This window comes from Motacilla alba, chromosome 4, assembly GCF_015832195.1.
Source record: "Motacilla alba alba isolate MOTALB_02 chromosome 4, Motacilla_alba_V1.0_pri, whole genome shotgun sequence".
In the NCBI taxonomy this organism is placed as follows: Eukaryota; Metazoa; Chordata; class Aves; order Passeriformes; family Motacillidae; genus Motacilla; species Motacilla alba.
This window is the reverse complement of record NC_052019.1, coordinates 6,775,684-6,800,252: the sequence shown is the minus strand read 5'-3', so window position 1 is coordinate 6,800,252 and position 24,569 is coordinate 6,775,684. Positions and strand designations below refer to the sequence as shown.

The 24,569-nt window shown below is 38.7% G+C and overlaps 1 protein-coding gene across 4 annotated transcripts in view; it reads right to left on the bottom strand.

The window, feature by feature from the left end:
* Positions 1-4,700: 4,700 nt before the first annotated feature.
* The window catches only part of MAEA (macrophage erythroblast attacher, E3 ubiquitin ligase), a 49,202-nt gene continuing 29,333 nt past the window's right edge, over positions 4,701-24,569 (bottom strand). For 3 of the 4 annotated variants that reach the window (XM_038134205.1, XM_038134204.1, XM_038134203.1), the window contains 6 exons: positions 19,249-19,371; positions 16,221-16,297; positions 10,189-10,297; positions 7,192-7,325; positions 6,312-6,507; positions 5,631-5,909 (listed from right to left, as the gene is read on the bottom strand). In XM_038134205.1, the coding sequence (XP_037990133.1) occupies positions 5,814-5,909; positions 6,312-6,507; positions 7,192-7,325; positions 10,189-10,297; positions 16,221-16,297; positions 19,249-19,371 (735 nt within the window). In that variant the 3' untranslated portion in view covers positions 5,631-5,813. Of the gene's footprint in view, positions 5,910-6,311; positions 6,508-7,191; positions 7,326-10,188; positions 10,298-16,220; positions 16,298-19,248; positions 19,372-24,569 lie in introns of all 4 variants that reach the window. The other variant, XM_038134202.1, reaches the window with a different exon arrangement.

Sequence of the window (24,569 nt, the reverse complement as noted above, 5' to 3'; positions counted from 1 at the left end):
AACTATTTCCTTAAATGCACAACATAAAATTTAATTTTATGGGATAGGAAATAGTGTCAAAGGAGTAGGTACAGATATTATCCCCCACTTAACCAGCTTTAGTTTTCCATTTTAGTTTGGGGAACTGAATAGCTCAGTGATTTCTCTGCTCCAGCTGCAGTGTAAGAGATAAGACCTGGACACCCAGGAGTGCTCCAGCATCCAGCACAGCAGCACCAGGCTCCTCTGCAGCCCCACCACCAGAAGTGCTGGAGCGAGGCCAGAGAGGGCCACAAAGGTGACCAGAGGGCTGGAGCCCCTCTGCTGTGGGGACAGGCTGAGACAGCTGGGGGGGCTCAGCTTGCAGAAGGCTTTGGGGAGACCTTCCCGCACCTTCTGGAACCTAAAGGGGTTACAAGGAAGCTGGAGAGGGACTTTTGACAAGGCCATGGAGTGACAGGACAAGGGGCAGTGGCTTCAAACCGGCAGAGGCAGGGTTAGATTGGATATAGGGAGGAAATTCTATACTGTGAGGGGGGGAGGCCCTGGCACAGGGTGCCCAGAGAAGCTGTGGCTGCCCCTGGGTCCCTGGCAGTGTCCAAGGCCGGGCTGGGCAGGGCTTGGAGCAACCTGGTCTAGTGGAAGGTGTCCCTGCTGATGGCAGGAGGTTGGAATGAGGTGATCTACAAGGTCACTTCCAACCCAAACCATTCTGATTCTACATGATCCAATTCCCAGACTGGACACTAGAGCAGCTTCTTTCCATTAGAGCTGAACAATTAACAATCCCCCGAGACTGATCACTTGGTTTCTATAAGAGGCACAGTCTTTTTTCTCTTCCATGTTGCTGAGTTATTTCTGGATTTCTGGTTTCCTCAGTGCATCTCCCTCTCCACGCCACCCACCGATGTCGCACATTCCCATCTTTATTAGGAGCAGGCAGCAAGGTGCTGGGTGCAGTTTTGTAACAAAGTCTGGACCTCTGTCACACAGTATTTCCATGTTAATTTTTTCTTCTTTCACTTTTAAGAGCTTCAGTTATTTTAATCTCTTTGAAAGGTAACTGGCTGATAACATTTCTTAGCTCTACCCTGATGCTTGACCTCATTTTTGATGAGTCAAACCAAACAGCTTTTCTTGTTCAGCAGTCCTTTCTGTTTCTTGTTCTGCTATTTCCTATTGTTCTTCTTGTGGTGCTTCTTATCCTACAGCTGATTTCCTCTAGCTTAGCATACAGATCTCTGGTGATTGTAACATGATCAAGTAGCAGGATTTTATGGTGTAGTTAAAAATACCTGATTCACAACTGTGAGCTCCTCAGTGAAATCAACTTGTTGCCAGCTAGCAATGAGGACTAATTTTATTTTTGATGTTAAGAACTCCCATGTACAGTTTTAGAACTTCAGTTCAAATTGAGATCAAGATTACATCTCTTAGGATTTTTTTTTTCAATGCCTAGTTCTCACACAACTTCTCACAAAAGCCAGCTGTAAGGTAGAATTGCTTTGTGCTGGCTCCACAGCTGCTGTGCCAAAAACATCTTCAGCCCTCACACCCAACAGTAACTGAACTGTAACTTCTTGCTCCCTCTTGCTGGCCTTGATTGCAAATTTCTTCCCCCTGACTGTGCCAGAGATACTTCTACATACAGAACCCACCTGGCTCTAAGAGGATGTGTTAGTAAAGAGTTAAGAAATTCTGCTGTCCTGCTCTGCCCATCCTACATCTCCTTCTAAAACAAAGAGAAAGTTGAGCTCCTGACTTCTCAGAGCTTAGCTAACAGGGACAAGTCTTTAAAATAAATTACTAAATTCAGAAAAATGCTGCCTTTCAGCGTGGCTGATGCATGATGCAAAACCAACCAGACACTGAATCTCTGGAAAAGCATAATGGCAGGGAGATCCTGGTGAATATCTGACCCCCCCCCATCATCAAACAAGGAATAGATTCAGTGACTAGAGGAAACCACTAGAAACTAGTTTATCTGTTCAAGGATGAGATGAAGATCACACTTGACCACCTGTCACGTGGATCTGGGCTGGGCTTTATTTCGTGTTTTGAATAATGAGTTCAGAATACCTCATTATGGAACATGAAAATGCAGGATGGAAAAGTTTTAAATACTCATTTTGTTGTATCAAGTGACCTCTATTGTGCAGCAGGACACCCAGCGCACATTGTCACAGTGTGGGTCTCAAAGCACCCTCAATAAAAGTGTTTAGTGTGCCTTCCAATACCCTCGGCTCAGGCTACCTGAGGCTGAAAAAAAAGCAAGTCAGAGTATTCCTTTTTTTTTTTTCTCTCTGAATAGTGGTCCATTATGCATGTTCAAAGGCTTCTTTTTGGCAGATTTCCAGCTGTAATTTTCTCATTCTTCCTGTCCCAAATAATATATTCTTTTGTCTTCCCAAGGAGTAATTTTATTACTGAGTAGAAAAGGCCATGCTTATATCAAAAAAAAAAAAAACAAACCAAAAAAAACCCCCAAAAAAACCCAAACCCTTACTACTGCATCAGTCTTTAAAGCTTGCAGGAAAATGTTTTGCCAGAGTTTGTTATCAGCTTTGCTATTTCCTACCTACAAAATGCTGTGACCTCAGCATCCTGAACCCTTCTCAGCCTGGAAGATAATGGAAGCTGAAACAGGTACCAAAAACCCCCAGGGCACTGTGAAGAGTTCTCTTCACCAGTATCTCTCTTTTGCAACACTGCAAAACCTTCAGCATTTAGAGCAGGGCTTCGGACCACAACAAACAGAAGGTTAAGGCAATTCTCATCCTTGGTGGAACTGTGGGAATAAGAGTAACCTGTCCTGATCACAACTGGGACAAACTGCTGCCTTCAAACAGGAGCACCACAACCAAAATCCAGAGCCTCATTATCTAGCAAGTCTAAAAAACATCCCAGTGAAGGATAGTGTTCATTTCCAGCTCAGCCAGATCTTGAGAGGAAAGAGTCTTTGCTTTACTAGAGAGCTTCTGCCATCTCAAATAACTATATACTTACTCTGAGTCACCTGCTGCTCTTGGATTGATGTCTGGGGCCACCTGTGAGATGAGCTGTGAACCAGCACCTCTGTTGGATCGGGAGCTCAAGGCTCAAGCAGGGAATGCAAACCAGAGCTCCAAGCTGCACCAAAGCAGAACAGACTGCCACCATTTCTGACCCTCAGACAGCTGTAGGCTCCCAGAGCCATGGCAGAGCAGGCCTTTGAGCAGCCCAGCAGTTCAGGAGGCCAGCCAGGAGGCTACAGCTGCCTGTGGCACTCGGGCCTCACTGCAGCCACAACGGGCTGTGTCTGCAGATTTCTAAAGAGAGCAATCAGAGCTAACCAACAGCTGAAGCTCCCCTGCGCTCCTTCTGGAACCCTCCCTACTAACAACCATCAGGGACTGAGTCCTCCTGTTGGCACCCGGCCCTCTGCAATCACACCTCCCAGAAACAGAGGCTCTCCTTGTAGGACAGCTGTTCTCTTCTCCTCCCATCCCAAACCAGTTTTTTTTGGAGAGTGTGGGTTTCTCCACCACTCTGCTCAGGTCACAGAAATCAAAAAAGGTTGGTCTCAGGAAACCACAGCTCTAACTGGTATTTAAGAGAAGCAAAACCAACAATTTCCATGCCCTACAATTGTTGCGCATTTACCACACATTCCCTCAGGTCCAACAGAAATCTACTGCTTCTTTCTTGCTTTGGTTTTTTATGAATTCCTGTGAAGTAGGGAAGTGAGGTTGCCATGCACAAAGCTATGCTTGCCCTTCTGCAACGCTGCTGTGAAGAGTGCCCCAAAGAAACAGAGGTACTGTTCCACGAGGGTTTGAGTAACACTGCTCCTCAGGGTGACATCCTCCCCCTCTCTGAGTTGAGGGCGCTCCAACTCTTGCCCCAGGAGAAGAGAGCAGTTACTGCATAACTGAAAGTAAATTACTCCAGTTACTAACCCAAGTTCTCTCAGTATCTCCACCTACTCTTGGTACACTGCATTTGTTCTAAGGATTTGTTCTAACTCTGCCACTTCAGAAAACGCCCAGAGAACAGACCCTTCCTTTGCAGCAGTGAGTGCAGAGCACTGCCCGTGCCAAGCTGGCAGCACTGCAGTGATCCAGACACAGCGGTTCTGAAGCATCAATAATTGATGCCCACCGAAAATGGAACCTTTTCAGACACACCTCCCTGGAAATCCCATGTATTTACAGTTTCACAGTGGCTAGTATCAGCAGTTTAGCAGGATCTGTGACCTTTAAGTGTTCAACATGAAAAGAAGTTGTGATCCTTTGTCTGTGCTTTGCTAGCATTCTTTAAAGCATGAAAAACCTACACCTAACATTACCCACAACATTTTATTAACAGGAAGGCTCTAGGACATGAGGCAGTATTCTAGGAAGAGACAAAAAAACCCCTGGAGTATACTGTACATATATGAAAAATTTCAACCAAAAATACTTAGACTGAAATGCTCTGAAGAATGACATTTATGGTTGCTGTGTGGCATTTTTTTGGTTTGCTGGGGAATTTTTGGGGTTTTTTGGTTTGGTTTTTTGTATGCGTGTGTGTTGTTAGTTTTCTTCTTTTTCTTTTAAATCTTGCAGAACACTGAAAACCAACACATGAAAGTTCCACTGCTTTGAAGAGAGGCCACTGAGAGTTAATTCTTTTTACATTTAAACACAAAACAGCTTTCTAATTTTATATAATCAAGAAATGGAAAACAATTTTTATTAACATGTCTTACATTTACAATCTTTTATTAGCTAATCAACATCAACATGCAAAAATAAGCGCTAAATACAAACCTCTACAATATGGTTTTGTTTAAACTACAATGGTTTAATTCTTTTGAAAAGTCATAAGGATGTGTTCTGCAGTTGTTAAAATTGAACTATTAGTTTCAGTAATGAATACTATTTAGACCCTAAAATTATGTAATCATCCTGCAAGGCATCTTCAGAAACTTCGCCCAACACTTAAGAATACCAGCTCATTGTCATGTGAGTACATTCTCAAAGCAAGAAATAAGGCAGTAGCACTAATGATTTCATATTGAACCCTATGCACATAACTAATAACTTTAGAAGGACTTTAACACTATGGTAGACTGGAAAAAGAACATTTAAACAAGCATTGGATTTTGCCTGAAATGTTCTCAGTTCTTCTTGATACTTATGCAACCTCCTTAAAAGATTTGGGTTTGGAAAAAGACTCGATACTCCTTGAAACCAGTCCCTATTTGATCCTCCAGAGAAGCCACCTTGTGTCAAAGACATCAAAAATATCTTCCCATGGAAATAAGTTACATCATTCATGTTCAGGATTACTTCACCAGAGGATCATAAAGAAGGCAGAGGAGCTTAAAGGAGAACACGTTGGTAGTACTGAGATCTTTGATAACAAAAGGGTCTTGGACAATTGTGAAAAAGAGGGAAGAAAAATGGATTTCATTTCAAATCTGTTGTAAGTTTTCCCCCAGTGCAAGTGTCCATCTTTAAAGAAAGCTATCCTTTAGAAGATGAAAGTACTTTTCTTTGAGAAGAGTCCAATTTTTGACCTTATGTTACAAAACCTTAACAATCAAAATTTGTTTTTGTGTTTTTTATTCAAGTACAAACTTAAGTCATAATTCCTCTCTTCTTTTTTTTTTTTTTTTTTTTCCTTTCAAGAGTGTTTATTGTTGCTCATTGATCTTTGGTCGCAAGAAACAATAATGCCACCGACAGGTCTGCTCCCCAAGGTGGCAGCTTTTGCTTCTTTGCCACACATTAAGGCCCCCCCCTTTACAGGGTATGCCAAGATACACTGTGTCAAAATTCCAGCGGCACTTCATCCTGTGGTTTACAGACCTACATGATGTAGACTTTCTCAGCTTGTGAGAAGTTGAAGACTTCTTTGGTTCTTGGGCAAATTACTTTGTCATCTTGACGAATAGAAAGCAGAGACTGAAAAACAGTGAAACCAAAAGATAATATTCACAACAGTTATTCAAAGCACTATTGAACTGGTTAGGAAATGAACTTTAAATTTAAAAAAATGTTGTGGTTTGAGGTCAAAATATCTTTGCCCCCAGAAGTTACTTATTCTACATTATTGCTCTCTGGAGGGAAAGATTTCCAATGCCATTTGATCTTGTGTTATAAATTCACATAGTTAGGTATGTGACCATTAATATGTCTTCATTAAGAGCAATTTAAGCAGCTAAATATACAGTCCTTAAAAAAACATTACCGCAAGAAGCATTCTTCTAGCTTCTGAGTGAGTTTATAAGCTCTAATTTTGATCTAGCAAGTTATTCTAACAGCTGCTATTTTAGCCTTCAGCAAGTCATTGACTCCAACACTTACATTGTATCCATAGACATATCCATTTGGTAACATCATAGGAGGATTATTTTCGTTCATTACATCCCCCGAAATCTTGCAGACTAGTCGGGAGTTGGCACAATGTGCCATGGGCAGGGGCTGAGCCAGCTTGTTCAGGGATTTGCTACACACAGGGCAGTCGGGGTTTTTTGAGCTCCCATCCTCTTTATAACACTGTCTGTTAACAGCAAGTTAGGGAACAATCGCCACAATGAAACCATAATTAGCTTCCCATTGTATGGGAAACCTTAAAATTAAAAGATCGTCAGCTGTGCCGGCAGAGCCCAGGTGACAGAATGCACAGGAACATTTAACTCAAGTTTAATGCCCACACAAAGGAATCAAGGGCTTGCTCTGTTTCAAGGAACAAGAGTGAATACAACGTATCTAGCACTGGAAAATCTTCCGAGGTGCAGCACTCCAGCAGCACCAGCCTTCCTCCAGCCCAACAAACCCCATGAAGTTTCAAAAGATGCAGCTATTTTTGAATATTCACATAAAACCTGGCAGGTTAGTTTGTGTTTAGGTGCTTAAAAACCAGTATTTTTGACCCAGCTCAGTAACCCTTGCAGGCATATTCACTAATTTCAAACATTAAAGACAGGCAAACAAACACAAGGTTACATTTTACCTTAAATTTTTTGTCTGGGCATGCCTTCTTTTTAAACCATAATGCTAGTTATTATAAGCTCCCCTTAATTTAATAGCGACCAATTTATACCCCATTTGAACAACTCGTGAGCAAAAATATTGAATTGTCATATATTTCTTATTTGAGCTCTCTGAAAAGCCTCTATAAACCAAAAATAAACCCCCACATGGCTTTTTTTCCACTCCCAGTAATATCTGCTTTAAAGGATACGGTGTTTTTATAGCTGAAAGGCCTGCCTGGAGTGTTATAGTAAAAACAGAATTGTTTCCCAGCTGATGTAGTCTGTAGTTATCATATCTAAACTGTTGGATCAGCATTCTCCATCGAGCAGGGTCCAAGAGATCCTGTTAAAAAACAACACAACTATAAGTTGCTTTCAATCTAATTGTCCCAGGGAGCAGAAGCCTGGGAGTGACAAATTGTGCCAAACTCACTTGTGCAAACCTATCACAAACCAGAAGTGGACACCACAATGCATAGGGCTTAAAAAGTACCTTTTAACACTACATTATTAGAACACGTGCTATTTAAAAGAGCTGGAGCAATATTCAATCTCCATCATCTACCAAATGTTCTAATCAAGGTATGTAAATCCTGGAGAGGTTACTTCTTCCATTTAGTTTCCTACAATGCTGGACTACATAGGAAACAACATTAGCACTGTGGAATGTTTCTTCTACAGCCTCTGAACCATTAATATAAAAAAGTCAGAAGTGTTTTTTAACTTAATAATCAATTGCAATACATAATATTTACAGAATTTTGTAAAAGGACTTCAGTTTCAACAAGATGCCACAACCCCGGGTTAGAGAAAGCTTGCATAAGCTACTCATTTAGAGACAAAATTCTTTAATGCTGTGTGTTACCTGAAAGACAGGATTTTTCTTTTCATGGATGTAAGAACTAAACCCACAGCTCAAGGATACACTAAGCTTTAAAAGTGATGCTGTTGAAGAGTCATGTAAGAAGTGAAGACCTTTTGAAAATATACATAGTGTCATCTATACAGGCAGACACCTAATCCTTTCCTTCTTACCCTTGTATCCATAACCTGCACTTTGGTCAGGAGGAGTGACAATAATTATTTATCTTTATATAATATTTATCATATAGATATTATATGTATGTATTATACTGATCATATTGCCATCTCTGCATGCTACACTTTGAGGGAACTGGGAGAAACAATTTGGGGACACCTTCCAGCACCTAAAGGTGCTGCACAAGATCTGCAGCAGGACGAGTGACAAGGTCATGGAATGACAGGACAAGGGGAATGGCTTCAAACAGGAAGAAAGCAGGGTTAGACTGGGCATAGCAAGAAGTTCTTTGCTGTCAGGGTGGTCAGACACTGGACCAGGCTGCCCAGGGAGGCTGTGGATGTCCCATGTGTGGAACTTTGCACAGCTGAGGCCACACCTCAAAGCCCTGTGTTCAGTTTTGGGCCTCCCACAAGGACATTGAGGGGCTGGAGTGGCTCCAGAGAAGGGCAGAGAGCTGGGGAAGGGTCTGGAGCACAAGTCTGATGAGGAGCAGCTGAGGGAACTGGGGGGTTTAGCCTGGAGAAAACCATGTGGGGATAGGGCAGATGGTTCTGGGTTGATGGTTGGTCTGGATGATCTCAGAGACCTTTTCCAACATTTACAGTTCAAAGATTCTACTGTTGGAGACCAGGATGGACTGGGCTGCAAGAAATCTGGTCTAGTGGAAGGCAAAGGGACATAAAATTGTTCAACTGATTACAAAGAAAACAGCTTGTTCTGCCACAAAAGTGAATGTTTTCCTTCAAGTCCTGACAGAGGAAAAGTCAGAGAAAGTTCTATTCATTGGTTATAGAAGATGCTTCTTTCCTTGGATTAATAAAATCAGTTGGTTAGAGATATGATCTCACAAACTTCATCACAGATTTAAAAAGAATTTACTTAAAATGCATTTTAGGAAGCCATTTATGCACAGAACTCATAGTCAAGATACTAAAGGTAACTCCAAACAACCATGTGCTGTAATTGTGGTGAACTAGGTAATTATTAGAGAATTCAAAACTTAACTTCCGTAAACTAGAATGTTTTATGTCATATCCATGAGTATTAGGGAATTTGCTCTCATTGTATGGTTGTATGTGGAACAATCCCAGATATTTCTCCTTGTTCTCCCTCACTGAAACACTCCATCCAAACCAGCCCTTAGAATAAAATACAGGATTCTTATTTCCTACCTATTTCTAACTACTAAAATATTGATAAATTCTATCTTACACCCCGTCTTCTAACACATCTATAATTTATATTCATAACTTAGATCAAATCTAGCATGTAAAATACCAGGATCCTTCCAGGACTCTGGGATGAGCAAAGAAATTCATACTGATTCTGTGGGTTGTTCATTTCAGGGTGTTTTTTGTGTGGTTGTTTTGTTAAACCATGATTTCATCATCATGTTTAGAAAATGTGTTTATACTGGCACTGCCACATATTGGCTTGGCATTTCATGGAAATCTTGTCTTGCTTTGACAACTCAGCTTTTCTCTACCTTCTGCCTCCAAAAGCAAGTTAAAAAGAAGTGAATTAGCACATGACCACAGAATTCAAGTCTGTAGAAACAGTAGCTATCTGTGAATTTTGCTTGATTTAAATTTAGATGTAAATATTACCACTAATATCTACATTAATTTGCATTAATTATCTACATAATTCAAATAAATGAAAACTTATTTTAAGGAACAAAAATACTGCTTTCACACCATTCGAATCATCCTTCATTTCTTCATCCCAACCTCTGCAACAACAGTAATGTGAGAAGAAGAATTAAGAACTGCTGCTGGTGTATTAAAGCCACGGTTTTGTATGTTGAACAAGATTCTATTTTTCTTTTCCCCCTTTGTACTTCCCCATCTTCTGCTCTTGCTGTACATTTAATTATTGTGCTTCCAGCCACACAGATCTCTAATGCTGGGTTTATGGTAAGCCTAACTCAGTGTGAATCCTTGTTACTATTACAATGCAACTGAAACAATACAAATACTTTCTGGATTAATGCGCAATGACTGGTTACTAAAATTAAGAACTCTTACAAAGGTGGAATTTAGGAAGTAAAATTAAAAAAAAACCCTGTATCTTGATATTATCAATGCATTTTCCTGTGCTGAAAAAAGAACTAACTGAAACATCTGTTTTAATATTGCGCTGCAGCACTGAATTCCAATGTTACCTTATAGGGAGAGATATGAGTGTCTGAAGGAAAGGCCAACATTCCCATCACCTGTCGAACCTCATCCAGCTGGCTTCCCTCAGCCTGACTGAAGTGCTTTCTTGCATGTCTGAAACAGAGAATTGATACTTTATTAGACAGCCTTGCTTGCAAACCAAGTAAATTCACTTCACTATGGAAGATTTCAGAGGAAACCTATAGATTCTGCTCTCAATATAGTGCTCTATGTACGCTTAAAGGACTTGAAAAAACGCATCCTGCAAATGGGAATGCAAGAATGACTAAAACTTAGTATTTTTACACTGCAATTTCTTAGAAACCAGAACCTTTTAACTGTAGTGTGAAGTCTTGCCTCACCTAGAACTAAAACAACCATGATTATTAGCAGAAATGTCTCTGCTCGTGCAGGCTCAATGTTTGACACTCCTCTGGCATACACTCACAAGTGAGATAAAGGTGGTCTGAAAGTCAGCTGTTCCAGACCCATTACACATCAAGAGTGTTCAAGTAACTGCAATGTTTATTTTGAATAAATGATTTTTTGGGGGGCAGGGGTAAAGGCCTGAAGACAGTATGACTTTCTGTGCAGACAACAAGAAATTGTAGGGCAATGTAACAGAAAACACCTTGTTAAGAACATCTTTTTTTAGCCAGGAAAATAAAAAATTAGTTAGAACTTCAGGATAAATTTTTGTACTTTAACACATACAGATTGTAAGGGATACACACATGGCTGAAAGCCTGGATATTTGAAATAAGTGAAAGAATTACCAGAAACATATTTAAATAAAAAATACAAACGTTACTGTTTTTCAGGAAGCAGTAAGAAACCACAAAATTATTACCAGATTACAAGGATATTCAACTACTTTAAAAGCCTATATGAAATTTCCCCTACTCTAGTCTTCCTAAGATCAGTAATTCTCAAGTTGAAGTGTAAGTGTGCAGGAAGACCCTTCAGCCTTTAAACTGGGTGATTAGTTCAGCATTTCTGCTAAAAGCTCCTGTTTTCAGTGGTGCACAGATGCAGCACAGCAGGCTGGCTATGGAACCAGCATTATACTGAATTTCTGGCATTGCATAAGAGTAGGAAAATTTTTCCTATGCTGTTACTTCTGCACAGTTTGTGTTGCAGGAAGGATACCAAGTCATCTTTCAAGTCCTCCACTAAGAGTTTGCTCTTTTTTAACTTTTGAAGAGTCTTTTATTAATTCCTAAATTACTATTAGGAATAGACAGTATTTCCAAAATGCCTATTTCATGGCTTGAACAAGAAAACCTAGGCAAGTTGTTTTGTTGTTTTTTTTCCCCCAATTCTGAATTTGACAACTACACTGAGGTCATCAATACCATGAGAACAGTCTCTTTAGCAGTGTTTCAGTACTCCCACTTCCTCTCCCACCCAAGCCAGGAAGCAATGGAAGTTATGTAGGACAGAATGTTTCCACCCAATTTCCTATGCTGGGTGAGCAATTCAGGAATGTAAACATTGTTCCCCAGGTGATTACTGTTACGAGGGCAGAAGCACAAACCCCCTGGCTCGAGAGAAGAGCCTGGACACACTGGAAGAAAGCTAAAATAACTGTGGAGAGCTGCAGATGAAATTGAGAGCTTTTGCAAACACAGATTAGGCAAACAAAAAAAAAATCAGATCTACCAGCTGAGATTATCTGTGCATGCATGAGAGAAAAACAGAGGGAAAAAAATCTTCTCACAAGAACTGATCAGAGTGCAGTTGTGTTCTGTGATGGCAAAACAGAAGTGACACTTCAGTTTGCACAGCCTGGTTAGGGTTGAGGTTCTCCTCCCTGCCAAGCCATCAGCCCTCCACCACATGCAAAGTGCTGAACACACTGGGATGTGGTGGCTGGTTTGGGTTCAGCCAGAATGAGTTACGTTTTCCAAAGTGACCTTGTTTAGTCTTTATCTCCTGACTTTCCCCCTCTCCTGTGTTCTTTACAAAAAAGAACAAAAAAAAAAAAAACAAAAACAAACCCAAGGAAGGTTTCCCACAAGGTCTGCATGCTGTGGTTGAACTTCACCCACTGAGAAATTAAAATGGAGCAAGATATCTTTCAAAGGTGAAGCAAGTTCATTAATTCATAGCACTCAAGTCTTTTTTAGATTGGGAAGGAAGACACAACACTCTTAAGTTATTTGGGAATACTCAACAGTGGAATTTGCCCTCATGCCATTTATTTGCCCCTTTCCTTGTCATTCCATCTCTGTGCAAGTGTTGGTTTGCTCCCGAGGTCTATGTGAACATTACAGAGCTTAATTGCAATGTTTTTACCACCATTAGCACATACGAGTCTCTATGGCTAAGGCAGGGGGCTAAATTTTTCAGGAAAATATTTTAAAAATCCTGACAACAGACCATCTCTGAAGCCACTAAATTCCTGTGACAGATCTAAGTAATAGAAAATTTTGTTTTTCAAACCCCAGAATGATCCTGTAAACTCTGCAAGGACAAAGTTCATCATCTTTTGTGTGTCCCTCCAGCCCACACAGGTACAGCTAACATATTTTACTTGGCAAGTATTTACAAATACTTACAGTTCACTAAGGGTATACACTAAATTGTTACAAAAGGATCCATATTTGCAACGTCCAGCTTATATGTCTACATATGCCTGAATATAAAAATGAACATATTTATTGGGCAGTAGCAATAACTGAACACCAATATAAAGTGTTACCAAGAGAGGACTCGTTTCTACACAGTTTTTTGGCCAATGCCTGAATGCCTTTATCGGGGACCCTTATGACAACCAGGAGAATTTATACTCAAATGGCTCAAAAGTGCATTTATACCCCTGTTCAACTGCCCTCCACTAAAAAAAATCAAGTGTTCATTCATCCTTGTAGGAGGGAAGTTGACTAAAATGATAGACTGTAGCCATTTTCTCCTAACTTTGCCCACCATCAGCTATTATTTACACCTTTTTGTCCTTCATATTCCCAGAACGAGAAGTGCACATCATGTTTTGTTAAGCTTTTAGCTGAAAACTTTGTGTATTTCTGGCATTGCATAAGAGCAAAATATCAAAATGCTGTCAGATTTCCCAGAATGAAATTAGTGAGAGCTCTGAAAGTGTGAAATTGGTGTCATCAGTCATTCATTGTTACTTTAGTAGGTACAAATTTGACAAAAAAGCCTTAGAGACTGAGAGTCAAAGGCTAATGATACTAGGCAAGAAACTGTGTTATATTTAAGGTTAAGAGATTTACTCTTTGTATTCAAGAACAGTTTTTTACATTCTTGAAACTTGCACTTTCAAGGCTACTCTGATAAAGTACCTTAGAGGAAAGTCTGTTTGTACTCATTCTAAAAAGCTACACTTATTAAATAAGATGTATAATTTTAAAGTTCACATCAATTTTAATGTAAAAGCAATGTCACTTCAGAGGTTCTCAGCAGGCAGCAAAAGCTTTCAAACTTATTTAAACACCAGCTGCGTTTCAACAAAATGTCAGTTCCCCCAGTTCCACTCATACAGGAAACTCCTTGGTAAACAGCCTCTTTCTCTGCTTTCTAATGGATGCCTGACCTATTTATTGCACCACAGACACAATACTGAAAGAATCCTGCTGCAGGCACTTAACAGAAGCAAGCTAATAAAACCACAAGTTGCAAGGGTTTGCTAGAAGCAATGAGATTTATGCCACACCTCTCCAAAGGTACTCCCTTATTCACTACTTATTTACTTTGAAACAAAGTGGAATGCCATGGTAAAAACTCACAGTTTTTAAGCCACATTAGTGAAAAGAAGCATTGAGATGCTGAAGTCCTAATGTACAAAATAATCAAAACTCATCCTCCTAGAAAGGAGTCTATTAAGATATAGAAAGACTTCCATAGCTCCTTTTCCTTTTACAATTGGTTATGAAGTTAAAGCAGCACTGCCGTGAGTGGCAACTTATAATTGCCAAGTGTAAAATGTATGTCAACCCTGAATTTCAGCAGGTATACAGAATATACACACTTCACCCCAACAACACTCAATATGGATGCCTTGTTTGCCATATAGACAGGAGCTTTAAGTTGTAAACCTCAGGTTACTCCACACAAAGCATGCTGTGTCCTCCTGAGGGCTGACAGCTTGCAAATTTTACCACTTCTGATGTGGAAAAGGGATGAGAGGGAAACAAATATCCAGTAACAATAAAATACAGAAGGATCTTATCTGCTCTGTCCCAGTTCTTATTCCAGCTCTGTGACTGTCCTCTGGTTTCCAAGCTACATAAGAAAGCTGTAGCTCAAAGAAAATAGTTTTTAGAGCATGGACTACTCATTGTTAAGATGCATGACTGCACACTTGGCAAAGAAACAAACTGAGAATAAAGCTAAAGGCACAGTATTCATTTGGTATAAAGAGCACCATGGGCTTCAGAAGACATAATGGAGTTGAGTCTCTTTCATCCTTTTCTTAAGTACTTGACAATTCCCTAGGATTTGATAATTCTATCAAAGGGTAAGTGCACATATCTAAATGCTAGCTTGTAGGTTTTGTTTTTAATTATGTTTGGTTTTAATTATTAACATTAAAATTAGCTGGAGTTTATCAGATTGCACATTGGCTGGGACCAGAGCAAAGATGATTTAAGTGTAAGTAGGGCAAAGCAGGAATGATATTAACGCAAAGCCAGCCCCACATCTGAATGAAATTAGAAATAAAACCTGAAAATAACCCTAAAACTTTGCCCTGCAGGAGAGCTTCTCCATCTAGATTGGGGAATATGCTAGAATGTTTTCAGTCTATGCATACATTATGATAGTTTTCTATCACACCTCTGTGCTGCTCTGACCAAAAAATCAGCTCTGCCACAAATAAAAGTTTCAGTTTCTGAAGCACCTAGTTTGGGTTTAAAGGCAGCAGAACTTGCAACTTCCTTAACACAGAAATACTACGTGGCAACAGTATTCTTATCAGGATATATCAGCAAAGCTTCAGGTTGGGCCATGAACTTCTCACGTCTCTTTTGGTTTAAATATTCGTACAAAACAGAACCTGCTGAGAGTTCTCCCTCCCTTGTGCAAATGTAAGCTCCAGTAGCTCTGCCACCTGCACCGTACTTGGGTACTGGCAAGGTCATTGCTTATCAAATTATTGATGCATTTCTTTCTCAGTATCAAAACTCTACTTATTTCAGCAGGACTAGTTTCCTGTGTTATCCTGGAACATTATTCCACCTTCAATCAGGACCATTAACTTGGATGTATAAATTGCTTCATGTGCTGGCACTGAAAGCATTGTCAAAAAACTCTCTTGTGGTTAAGTCAAGCAGTGCTGAGGTGTGACTGCACTTCTGTCACTGATTCACAACCCCACTGGGCATTGTTGCTTTCTCTCTGTAGTCCCCACTGAACTACTTCAGAACGGGTAAAAAATGGATATTGAGTTGGTTTCCTCATTTGGAGCCAGAAGAATGGAGTGAGGAAAACCTAACACAGCTCATCCCTCTCCCATGCACAACCACACAGAACTCTAAATTAGGCATCAATATAGGGGGTGAACACAGCCTTGCAGGTAACTTGCAGAACAAAAAGTTTAATGAAGATAGCAAAGGAGAATCAGTCAAAATTAAAATGTTAAAGCTTTAGATGAAGGTTTCATTAACCTTTTAGTATTTCTGGTGATTAAAACTGTCATGAATTGCCATGAGAAGCTGGCTGTACCTCTTGAAAATTAGTTAAGGGTGGATATATATTTAAATATTACACTGTATGCCACCAGAAAATCCATTTATTTTTAAAACAGGTTAATATTCTAAACCTTGATTTTGAAGAATAAGAAGACAGAGTTTCAGGGACAACATCAATTCTTTAAGAAGGTGCATCTGTGGAATGACACTTTGCCTTTAAAAAAAGTCCAAGCCCAGCTCAAATCCAAAGACTGATGACAATACCAGAGGAGACCCTTCAAGGCTTTACAGGGCTTCTGGGTGTTGCAACAATAATCACATGTTTCTAATGAAGCATAATACCATCTTGTTAAGAAAATTGTTTGGAAAGCATCCTAATTTCATACCTCACAGCATCCAGTCTCTTGTTCTGTCGAATGAGTTCAATGAACTCCTGAATCCTTAGGCTGAACTCCAGACAGCTCTGAGATTAAAGACAAGACAGGGTCTTAGATGGTGCCAAAGTTGCACCGCATGGTTTGTTAACGACTATGTGTGCACAACAAAAAAGAAAGTGTTAATAACATGCAACCTGGTTTGCTTGCTTTTAGGCATTCATGCAAAAAAAAGTTGAAATGCTGACTCTACAGACAAGATCAGCACAGAATTCCCTAAAAGCAAACAAAATCTTCCTCCTCTTGCCTCCTTTAAAACCTCGGCAGGGATGAACTTTTTCCTAATGACTGAAAGCCTTGTTCCTTGAGACACGAATGAGAGTAACGGGTGGTTTCCTTGTACTTTCTCACAATTTAAAGTAGTAGAGTCAGCAGGAGTTTGGGGCTATGTAATAATTTAGACAGGTCTACCCAGAAGACTGCAAGGAAGAAACAAGCCTTTGAATGCCTTTTGAAAAACCCCAGTATTACCAAAAACCAGCACAAAGTTTAAGTTGCTGCAATACCCTCCCTCCCTTTCTCCAAGCTTCTATCCCAGTCCTCTTGTCAAACATCTAAAAGCCATGCTGGAAACAAGTCTCAAACAAGAAAACCAAGTGGCATTTACCTGTTTATGGAAAAAGGTAAAATTTGAACTCTAACGAAGTTGAGAGTGTCCCTTTAAATCAAATTCCATCACCAGTTCACAAAATCTATAAAAAAACTTTGAATATGTGGAATTAAAAAGAAAAAGATCTCCCTCCACCCCATTAAAGAACAAATCACTATGCTTCTTTATAGGGACACAGTCAACTGGTTTATTACCTTATGAAAATAAGGAAACCCCAAAGTGCTCTGAATCATGTAAAGAACTCTATTCCCTGTGCTCCTCTACTCCACTTGCTGCGTGTTTTTTCTTCAACCATGTTTCTAATGAATAGTTGCCTTTTGTTTATTGTCCATCAGCGCAGTCATATCAAAATTCCTCAGTGGCTTCAGTAGGAATTTAGGCAACTCCAAATTTCTATCAGTTAGCTGCCTAGGGTGACTAATGCACACATTGCAACAACTGCTTATTAAAGACTTAAAGCCATAAGGCATTTGAACATAAAAATGATGCATTCTTTCATATGTTAAAACTAACTTGTTTAAGGAACAGAAAAATTATTTTCCAAATATGCATCTTCCTGTATTTGAGCCCAGATTTAGCAGAAAATAACAATTTCTCCTCTTGAGATTTTCAATAGGACTATTTTAAAATACCTTGTTAACCAAATCTACACAAACCCCTCATCTAGAATTTTAAATAAGCTTGTTTCCACTAAAAATCTGATCAAGCTTTTTAATTGTTAATGATACTAAATCCCAGGGCTTCCTCTTTTGCTAGGACGTTTCCATAGCAAAACCCACATGTTAAACAAATGAATTTTCAAGTAAGGTGCAAGCCAATGGCCCCAGGGGCTCTGCAGACAAGTGTAACTAGAAGCAGAGAGTCCTAGACAATCAGATGATGCACATTCCAACTCTGTGTACCTTCAAACCATCCCACAGCAGCTCTTCACAAGATTTCAGATAGCTCACATCTGTAAAGATTACATGACTGCTTTCCCAGGCCACTAAATAGTTTAGATTTTAGATAAGGCTTGCTTTCAGGTAGGTGGTGGCTGGGACTTTAGAACATTAATAGTGATGAGTAGCTAAGCAACTAGAAGCAGCAGAAGTGTTTGTGTTTCAAAAAGAAGCATAGTAATTTCTCTTCTTCCAACTCTGATCTCTCATAGCCTTAGCTTTGGTTTTTGTTTGATTAAAAAAGAAACAAAAAAGGAAATGAAAAAAGCATAGGGCTTGCAGAAATAAATTTTTGTTGCAGTTTGTTTTTCAAAAAGAGGATGGGGAAGAGTCTTCCTTATTTACTGCTTGCTGAAAATTGGTGATGCAAAAGTAAGACATTCAGATTATACTTCTTAACATATATATGTTCTTAACATTTTAAGATTACACATGGGGGGATTTTTTTAGCAGTGTAATTATGCAACGTGGTCTACATACCAATTCTGGTTTTCCTGTAATGGATTCCATAACAAGACCATCATTTTCTCTAGAGTAATCACTGGCTGATTGACTTTTGCATCCCCTCTTCAGCTCGTTCTCAGTTTGGCACCCGAGCGACAGGAAACGTCACTCTTTGCTTATTGTTGAGTGCACTCAAGCATCTTTGGTTAAAGAAAGTGTTAGTTTAAAAAAATAAGACAAAAACTTCTTTAAGGTAGTCAGGGATTTTGGTTAATATCAGTTAAAAACAGATTTCTGCAAGCCCTATAAAAGATTACAGCATGTTTTGAAATGCCTAAATTAAGAGACAAGAAAATTTAAACGGACTGCATAGCAACAAGTCCACAGCATGTTCAGCTCATGGTACTCGATGGCTTGAGAAGACTTTTTGTGTTTAATGCTTGATTAGATTCCAGCTTTTGTTTTTGTATTTTCTCACAGCAAGTGAATTCTTTACTCTCAAGTTCTGTCTTCTTATATTGGATAGTTAAAAATTACTAAAATCTGCATGAAATTTCTCTCAGACATTTTAAACCTGAGGGCAGAGATTACTAATTAATTTCATTCTTAAGACACCTTCACATATAAACTGAGTTAAAAGTCTCACCAGGATGCACAGAGTTAGAAATTTAAGTTTACATGCATCAAGACACTACATATTTCTGCCTTTGCTTTCAAAAGACACTAAAACCAACTGAGTATTGTACTTTATTTGAGCATAATTTGTTGAGACAACACTGAATCCAGAAGATGACCTGCCACTCACTTCCAGGTCTGACATTTGTGAGCCTGTTTAGCTCCAACTACCTATGCCTTTTAAGAACATTTTTATACTTACTGTCCTTACTTTTATACAAGACCTGTAATTTTAAACATACTGACCACATCCAGCATCCAAGTAGTTTAGACAACAGATTAAACAAAATGTGAACATGTTACATTTTCATACCTTCATTTTTCTGAGTCTGGATTTGTTGTCATGACACCAAGCCAAACAAGTCATAGTCTCTTGTCTTTCCAATGATTCTTCCACTTCTTTAGCAGTCAAAAACATCTCAATATTTACCAAATCCTTCAAAAAACAAAAAAGGAAGGAAGGTGTTGTTATATTGTACTCATACTTTACACAGCAATTCTTCAACTTAGCTGGAATACAGAGATACAAAAGACTTTGCTCTCAAGACTTCTGGATTTTAGAACTGTACTTTGCAAAAAGACATTACAGGATATTTCCATGGACTGGAATGTTCTGATAGTGACAATAGTTCTCTGAGTCTAGTTACATAACAGAACTAGAACAAAACAAAACCAAAACAAAACAAAAAAACCCCAAAACCAAAAACCAAAACCAAAACCTATTAAAGATTAAACCTAGAGTCTTGCAGACTTTTATACAATTGACATGCTTAATATCACAAATATTATCATAGCTCTAGTGAACAAAACCACTCTCAGAAATAGCTGGCATTTTCATCCGTCAGAAAGCTGAATATACTTAATCTTAGAAGTTCTACCTTGCAAGAGAAAAAGCTGAAAACTAGAACTAGCATCAGCTATATATCACATTCACATCTGGCATTTCATTAGCCAGCTTCTCCTTAGAAATACAGGAAGTCTAATACTACTGGGAAGTGAACTGAATCATGTTAGGGTTATCAGAATGGTTATTTACAGAAATTTAAACAAGCCACACATATTTCTAAAGTGCAGCAGAACTTGCAGCTTTTACTAAATCTTTCTCTCATTACTTGAATTTTAAAACCGAAACATTAACATTTATTTTATAGGTTGTATGACCAACAAAACCATTTACCATCCAAAGAATAAAGGGCCTCCTGCAGCTCAACTGGTATCAAATCCATGTAAGTCAGACTGAGCTCAGAATTCACACAGCTACAATTTTACAGAACAACACTGAAACTGGACTTTAATGGACTCTTCCCATACCCTTAGGGTTAAAAAAAAAAATAAAATCTATCTTATCAATGTGTTGGCAATGAACTGAAAGAATGACAACCTGTTCCACAACAGTATTTTTAAAGTATTCTTACAAGAACATGAGAATAATCTTTTTGCTGGTCTGAAGTTTTGCTGATTACATGCTCAAGTGGAAGGAAAGTGCATTACTCCCCTGTGCATGATACGGTGACCATATAAAAATCTCTTGCCCATTAACTCATCTGTGTAAGTAGCTTGACACATAATGCAGCCACATTAATTATCCTGCTTGCCTTCCATACAGCTGCTGAGTGGAAAGACAATTCCATTTAAGTTACAAACAATAACATCTCCATATAGCTCCTCAAGCTTGTTTGAGTTATGTGCTCTTAGTGAACAGCATTTGCTTTTACATCGAATTAAAACAAAAGCATTTGCTTTTACATCAAAAAAGGGGTGATCTGCTAAGCAGAAACAAATCACTGGTTTAATCTCCTTTGTTAGCTTTTTATAGTTTAAGCTTCATTACAAAAAAAAAAAAAAAAAAAAGCAGCATTTGTTATAATGCTGCTTATAAGGCAGCATTTGTTATAAGCCCATGAACTGGTGAGAGAATCCCAGCTATCTGTATTTATCAATCAGGTATAGCAGCCCTCTAATAGGAGCAAAAAGACTGCAATTGCTGCTGAGGCAGACAAAACTCTTAAATAAAAAGAAAATTTCTACACTGTGTTTGAAAATTTAAAATGAAACAGGTTCTATGTAAGAGAAATGCTAATTAGATTCGTGGCTGCCAAAAGAAGTCAAAGCTTGGCAGCCTTCTCTATTAAATAGACAGTATGTATCCAGAAAACAGAGGAGAACATTTTAAATTAAAAGAGTTTCTTTCAGAACCAACAATTACATTTAAATTGCACCAATAAATAGGATTTTCTTCTCTGTTGACTTGATAGAAAGTTAAGGAACAATATAAAAAAGGCATTAAGAAATTCTTTTGTAGAGACAGGAATAGCTTTTGCATTTGATTAAAAGTAGTTATAAGTCTTAATCATGCAGACTGATTACCACAAAAATACTAAGATACAATTAGGCAATAAACCTTTAAAAATCCCACATGCCACACAGTTTTTTTTTAATCCAATCATACTTTCCTATCTTTTCTGGTGGTGCCTGCTCTTGGTACTTATTCCTTAGCTAGGACTAAGGAAACAGAAGAAAGGAGTATCAGAGGATTTATCAAAACTAGCACAGCTCTTCTACACAGGCCAGTCAGGAGTACAACTTGTCTGCCTCATCTTGGATGGGCAGGAACCCGTTCAGCATCTGTAACAAGTTTTCTCATGTTCCAGTCAAAAAAAATCCCTGTTAAAATTCCAATCCTGAATAGCTTTCTGAAAGTACTCTGCAATTCCAAGATGTTCAGGCTGCAGACCATACAGAAACATTGTCTTTCTCAGCTCCCAAAACAGGATTAAGATTTCACAGGCTGCTACAAAGTGCCTCTCTTATATAATTTACATATAAAATTGAGTAAATGTAAATACACAATTTTAGAGAAATACTGCCACTTGATTTTGCAGGTGCAGAAAAAGCAGAAGCAAGAAATCTGTTGCCACACACTCCCCTTTGAAATGACACAGTATTCAGCACCATTGCAAATGTTTTCTGACTTGTATATAAACTAAAAAGGAATTCTAAACTCTTTAATTACCCTCTTTAGAACAGTAAAGTCTCCCTTCATTTCACACTTTCAGCTTTCACACTGAAATGGGGGCTGCAATACTTTCCTGCCAGTACTGCAGAACTAAGGAGAACCCTACCCCACACACTGATTATTTCAGTGCCAGATCAAACCATAACTCTTAGCACAGACTTTCCAGCCTCCTGTGCATTGTCATAACTTTGCCTAAATCCCTTGATTACAAATACACAATACCTGAGGTTGGGCAGGAAGACTGATTTACATGAAACTTTCATTTAATTCTGTACTGAAAAATAGCCTCAAATGTCTCAAGGAGGAGAACACACTCCATTAAGTATTAGCAACAATTATCCAGACTCTCAAGAGGGGGAGCACAGTACAAACCAGGGAGTACCACCTGGATTTTATAATCTCTGCTTTAAAAAACTGGCATTGCACTAAAGTGAACTAACTTTCCCTTCCATACAACAGTCACTAACCAGGTTTTAGAAGGGTAACTATCTCAACACTGGGTGAACTTGATAATAAAAAAACTATTTAAATCCATTACAACAGTGAAAACTCCAGAGAAAGACATTTATTATTAGAGAAAACTGCACACGAAGGCTGAAGACACTTCAGTGAAAGCAGAGATACTTATTTAAACAAGAATACAGCTATCCATCACCCTGTGCTCTGCCTGATTTACATATATATAGCTTTTAAAATATCACTGCTTCTTTTTAAGCTGCAAGTGCCTCCAGGGAGGGAGGTTACCAACCCTATGATTCTGCACAGAACTCCAATTATTAGGTATAAAATACTATGAAGAACGAGGATGCCTTCATGATGATGATTACTAGATACATACTCCTGGCCAACATAAAAGCTGGATCCCATTTGCTCAGCTGGGTTCTCAGTAAGAACATCCCAAGCATGTTTATGCACATCCCCTCCTCTGAACAGCTTCTGGGCTCTCTGGGGAGCGTGAGCAGGAGCTGATGGGCTGAACTCTCAGGGCACCTCATTCCTTGCCAGGCTGTCCTCCTCAGCAGGGCTGTGTTTTCTGGAGACGCCAGTGCCTGCCCTCACTGGAGGGAAAGACTGCAGCAAAAATTGAATAGTCTGAAACACCAAAACTAAGAGAACCAGGAAAATGGGCCCAGAACTTAATGAATTTACGTGGTTGTGTCCCATAAAAGTGATTCACAAAAATACAGTGAAGGTAGTAAAGAATAACAGCTGTGAAACAATGAGAAGGTATGTATAAAGACAGTTAATTTTGTTTAACTGACAGATATATAAGCTTCACATGAATTTAAAATTAAACACAGCTACATCTATTTTAAAGTTGTGAACCAAACTGGCAAATATATAAAAATGTGAATTTAAACTGAATTTAAAGCCAAACAAAGGCTGTAACTTTAGACTGTACACAATTAAGAGAATTCAGCAGTGAGCTGGAAAAAAAACAGAGCTCTACATGTGTGGCTCTAAACTCACCAGAAAGCTGCTCAGAATTTTCAGCATGCAACAAAAATAGCAGCTTTGCATTAGATTGTATGTGAAATTACTTAAAAAGAACAAAACCATCTTTTCTGCACTAGTAAAATAACTACAGAAATTCATGTAGTGTTCACATGAGGATTTTTATGTAACATTTTAAAATTTGGAGCAGTCAGGTCAAGTCATTCCTCTCCACTAGTCTCCACTATGCACATGAGCTGAAGTACTTTTACTTTATGAGATCTCCAGTCACAAGTCTGGAAAGCTATCAGAAGGAATGTGTGATAAAATCCCTTATAATATGAACATTTATGCATTAATATAACCCCCAGAATATTTCACATTAGAAATGTGAATCTTTAACAGGGCTCAAAAACAACCAGAAATGGGTACTAGAACACCCAATACTTGATATTTTCAAATCTCCTATAAGCTATTTTCAAAACAAGATTAATTCATCAAAAAAGAAATGTTAGGCTTAAACAAGATAAAATAAAATATTTGATTCAGTGAGAAAAGGCAGCATTTCATAGAAAAGTCAGTTTCCTCAGTGGAAAAAAGTATCATAAAATAGGCTATTTGTTGTATAAAATAAGCAATTCATAATATCATAAGATGCTGTTTATGGATTTTTTGAAAAATGCAAATTGTTTATTTTTAATTGCTTACTAGCTTCAATATGAAATTGAAAATAGGCCAGTATGCCTCAAGCTATCAGGGGCTCATTGCCAAGAGTATGTACCAATAACAGCTTTAATAAGATTGACTATCTATCTATCTATACACATTACATGCATAAGAGCACTACCCTCATAAAAAAGCCTTTGCTGATGCACTTCAGCGTTCAGCAGCATGGTAAACTACTTGTATATGAAATACAATAAACACTTAGATCACTCAAACAACAACTTCAGAAAAAGCTGTGTTAAGCTTTTAATGACTACTCTCATACTCTCCACAGCAACACAGCCTTCAGGATAATTTAGTTCTATGGAAGTGAAGTAGAAATGCACTAATGAACAGTTACAAACGAAGAGGTCAATTTAGTCTTCTATATTAATATAATATATTCATTTGTTAAAATTCCCCCTGTGATGAACACACAGCAAACGCAGGCATCGTGTCAGGCAGTGACTGCTGTTACA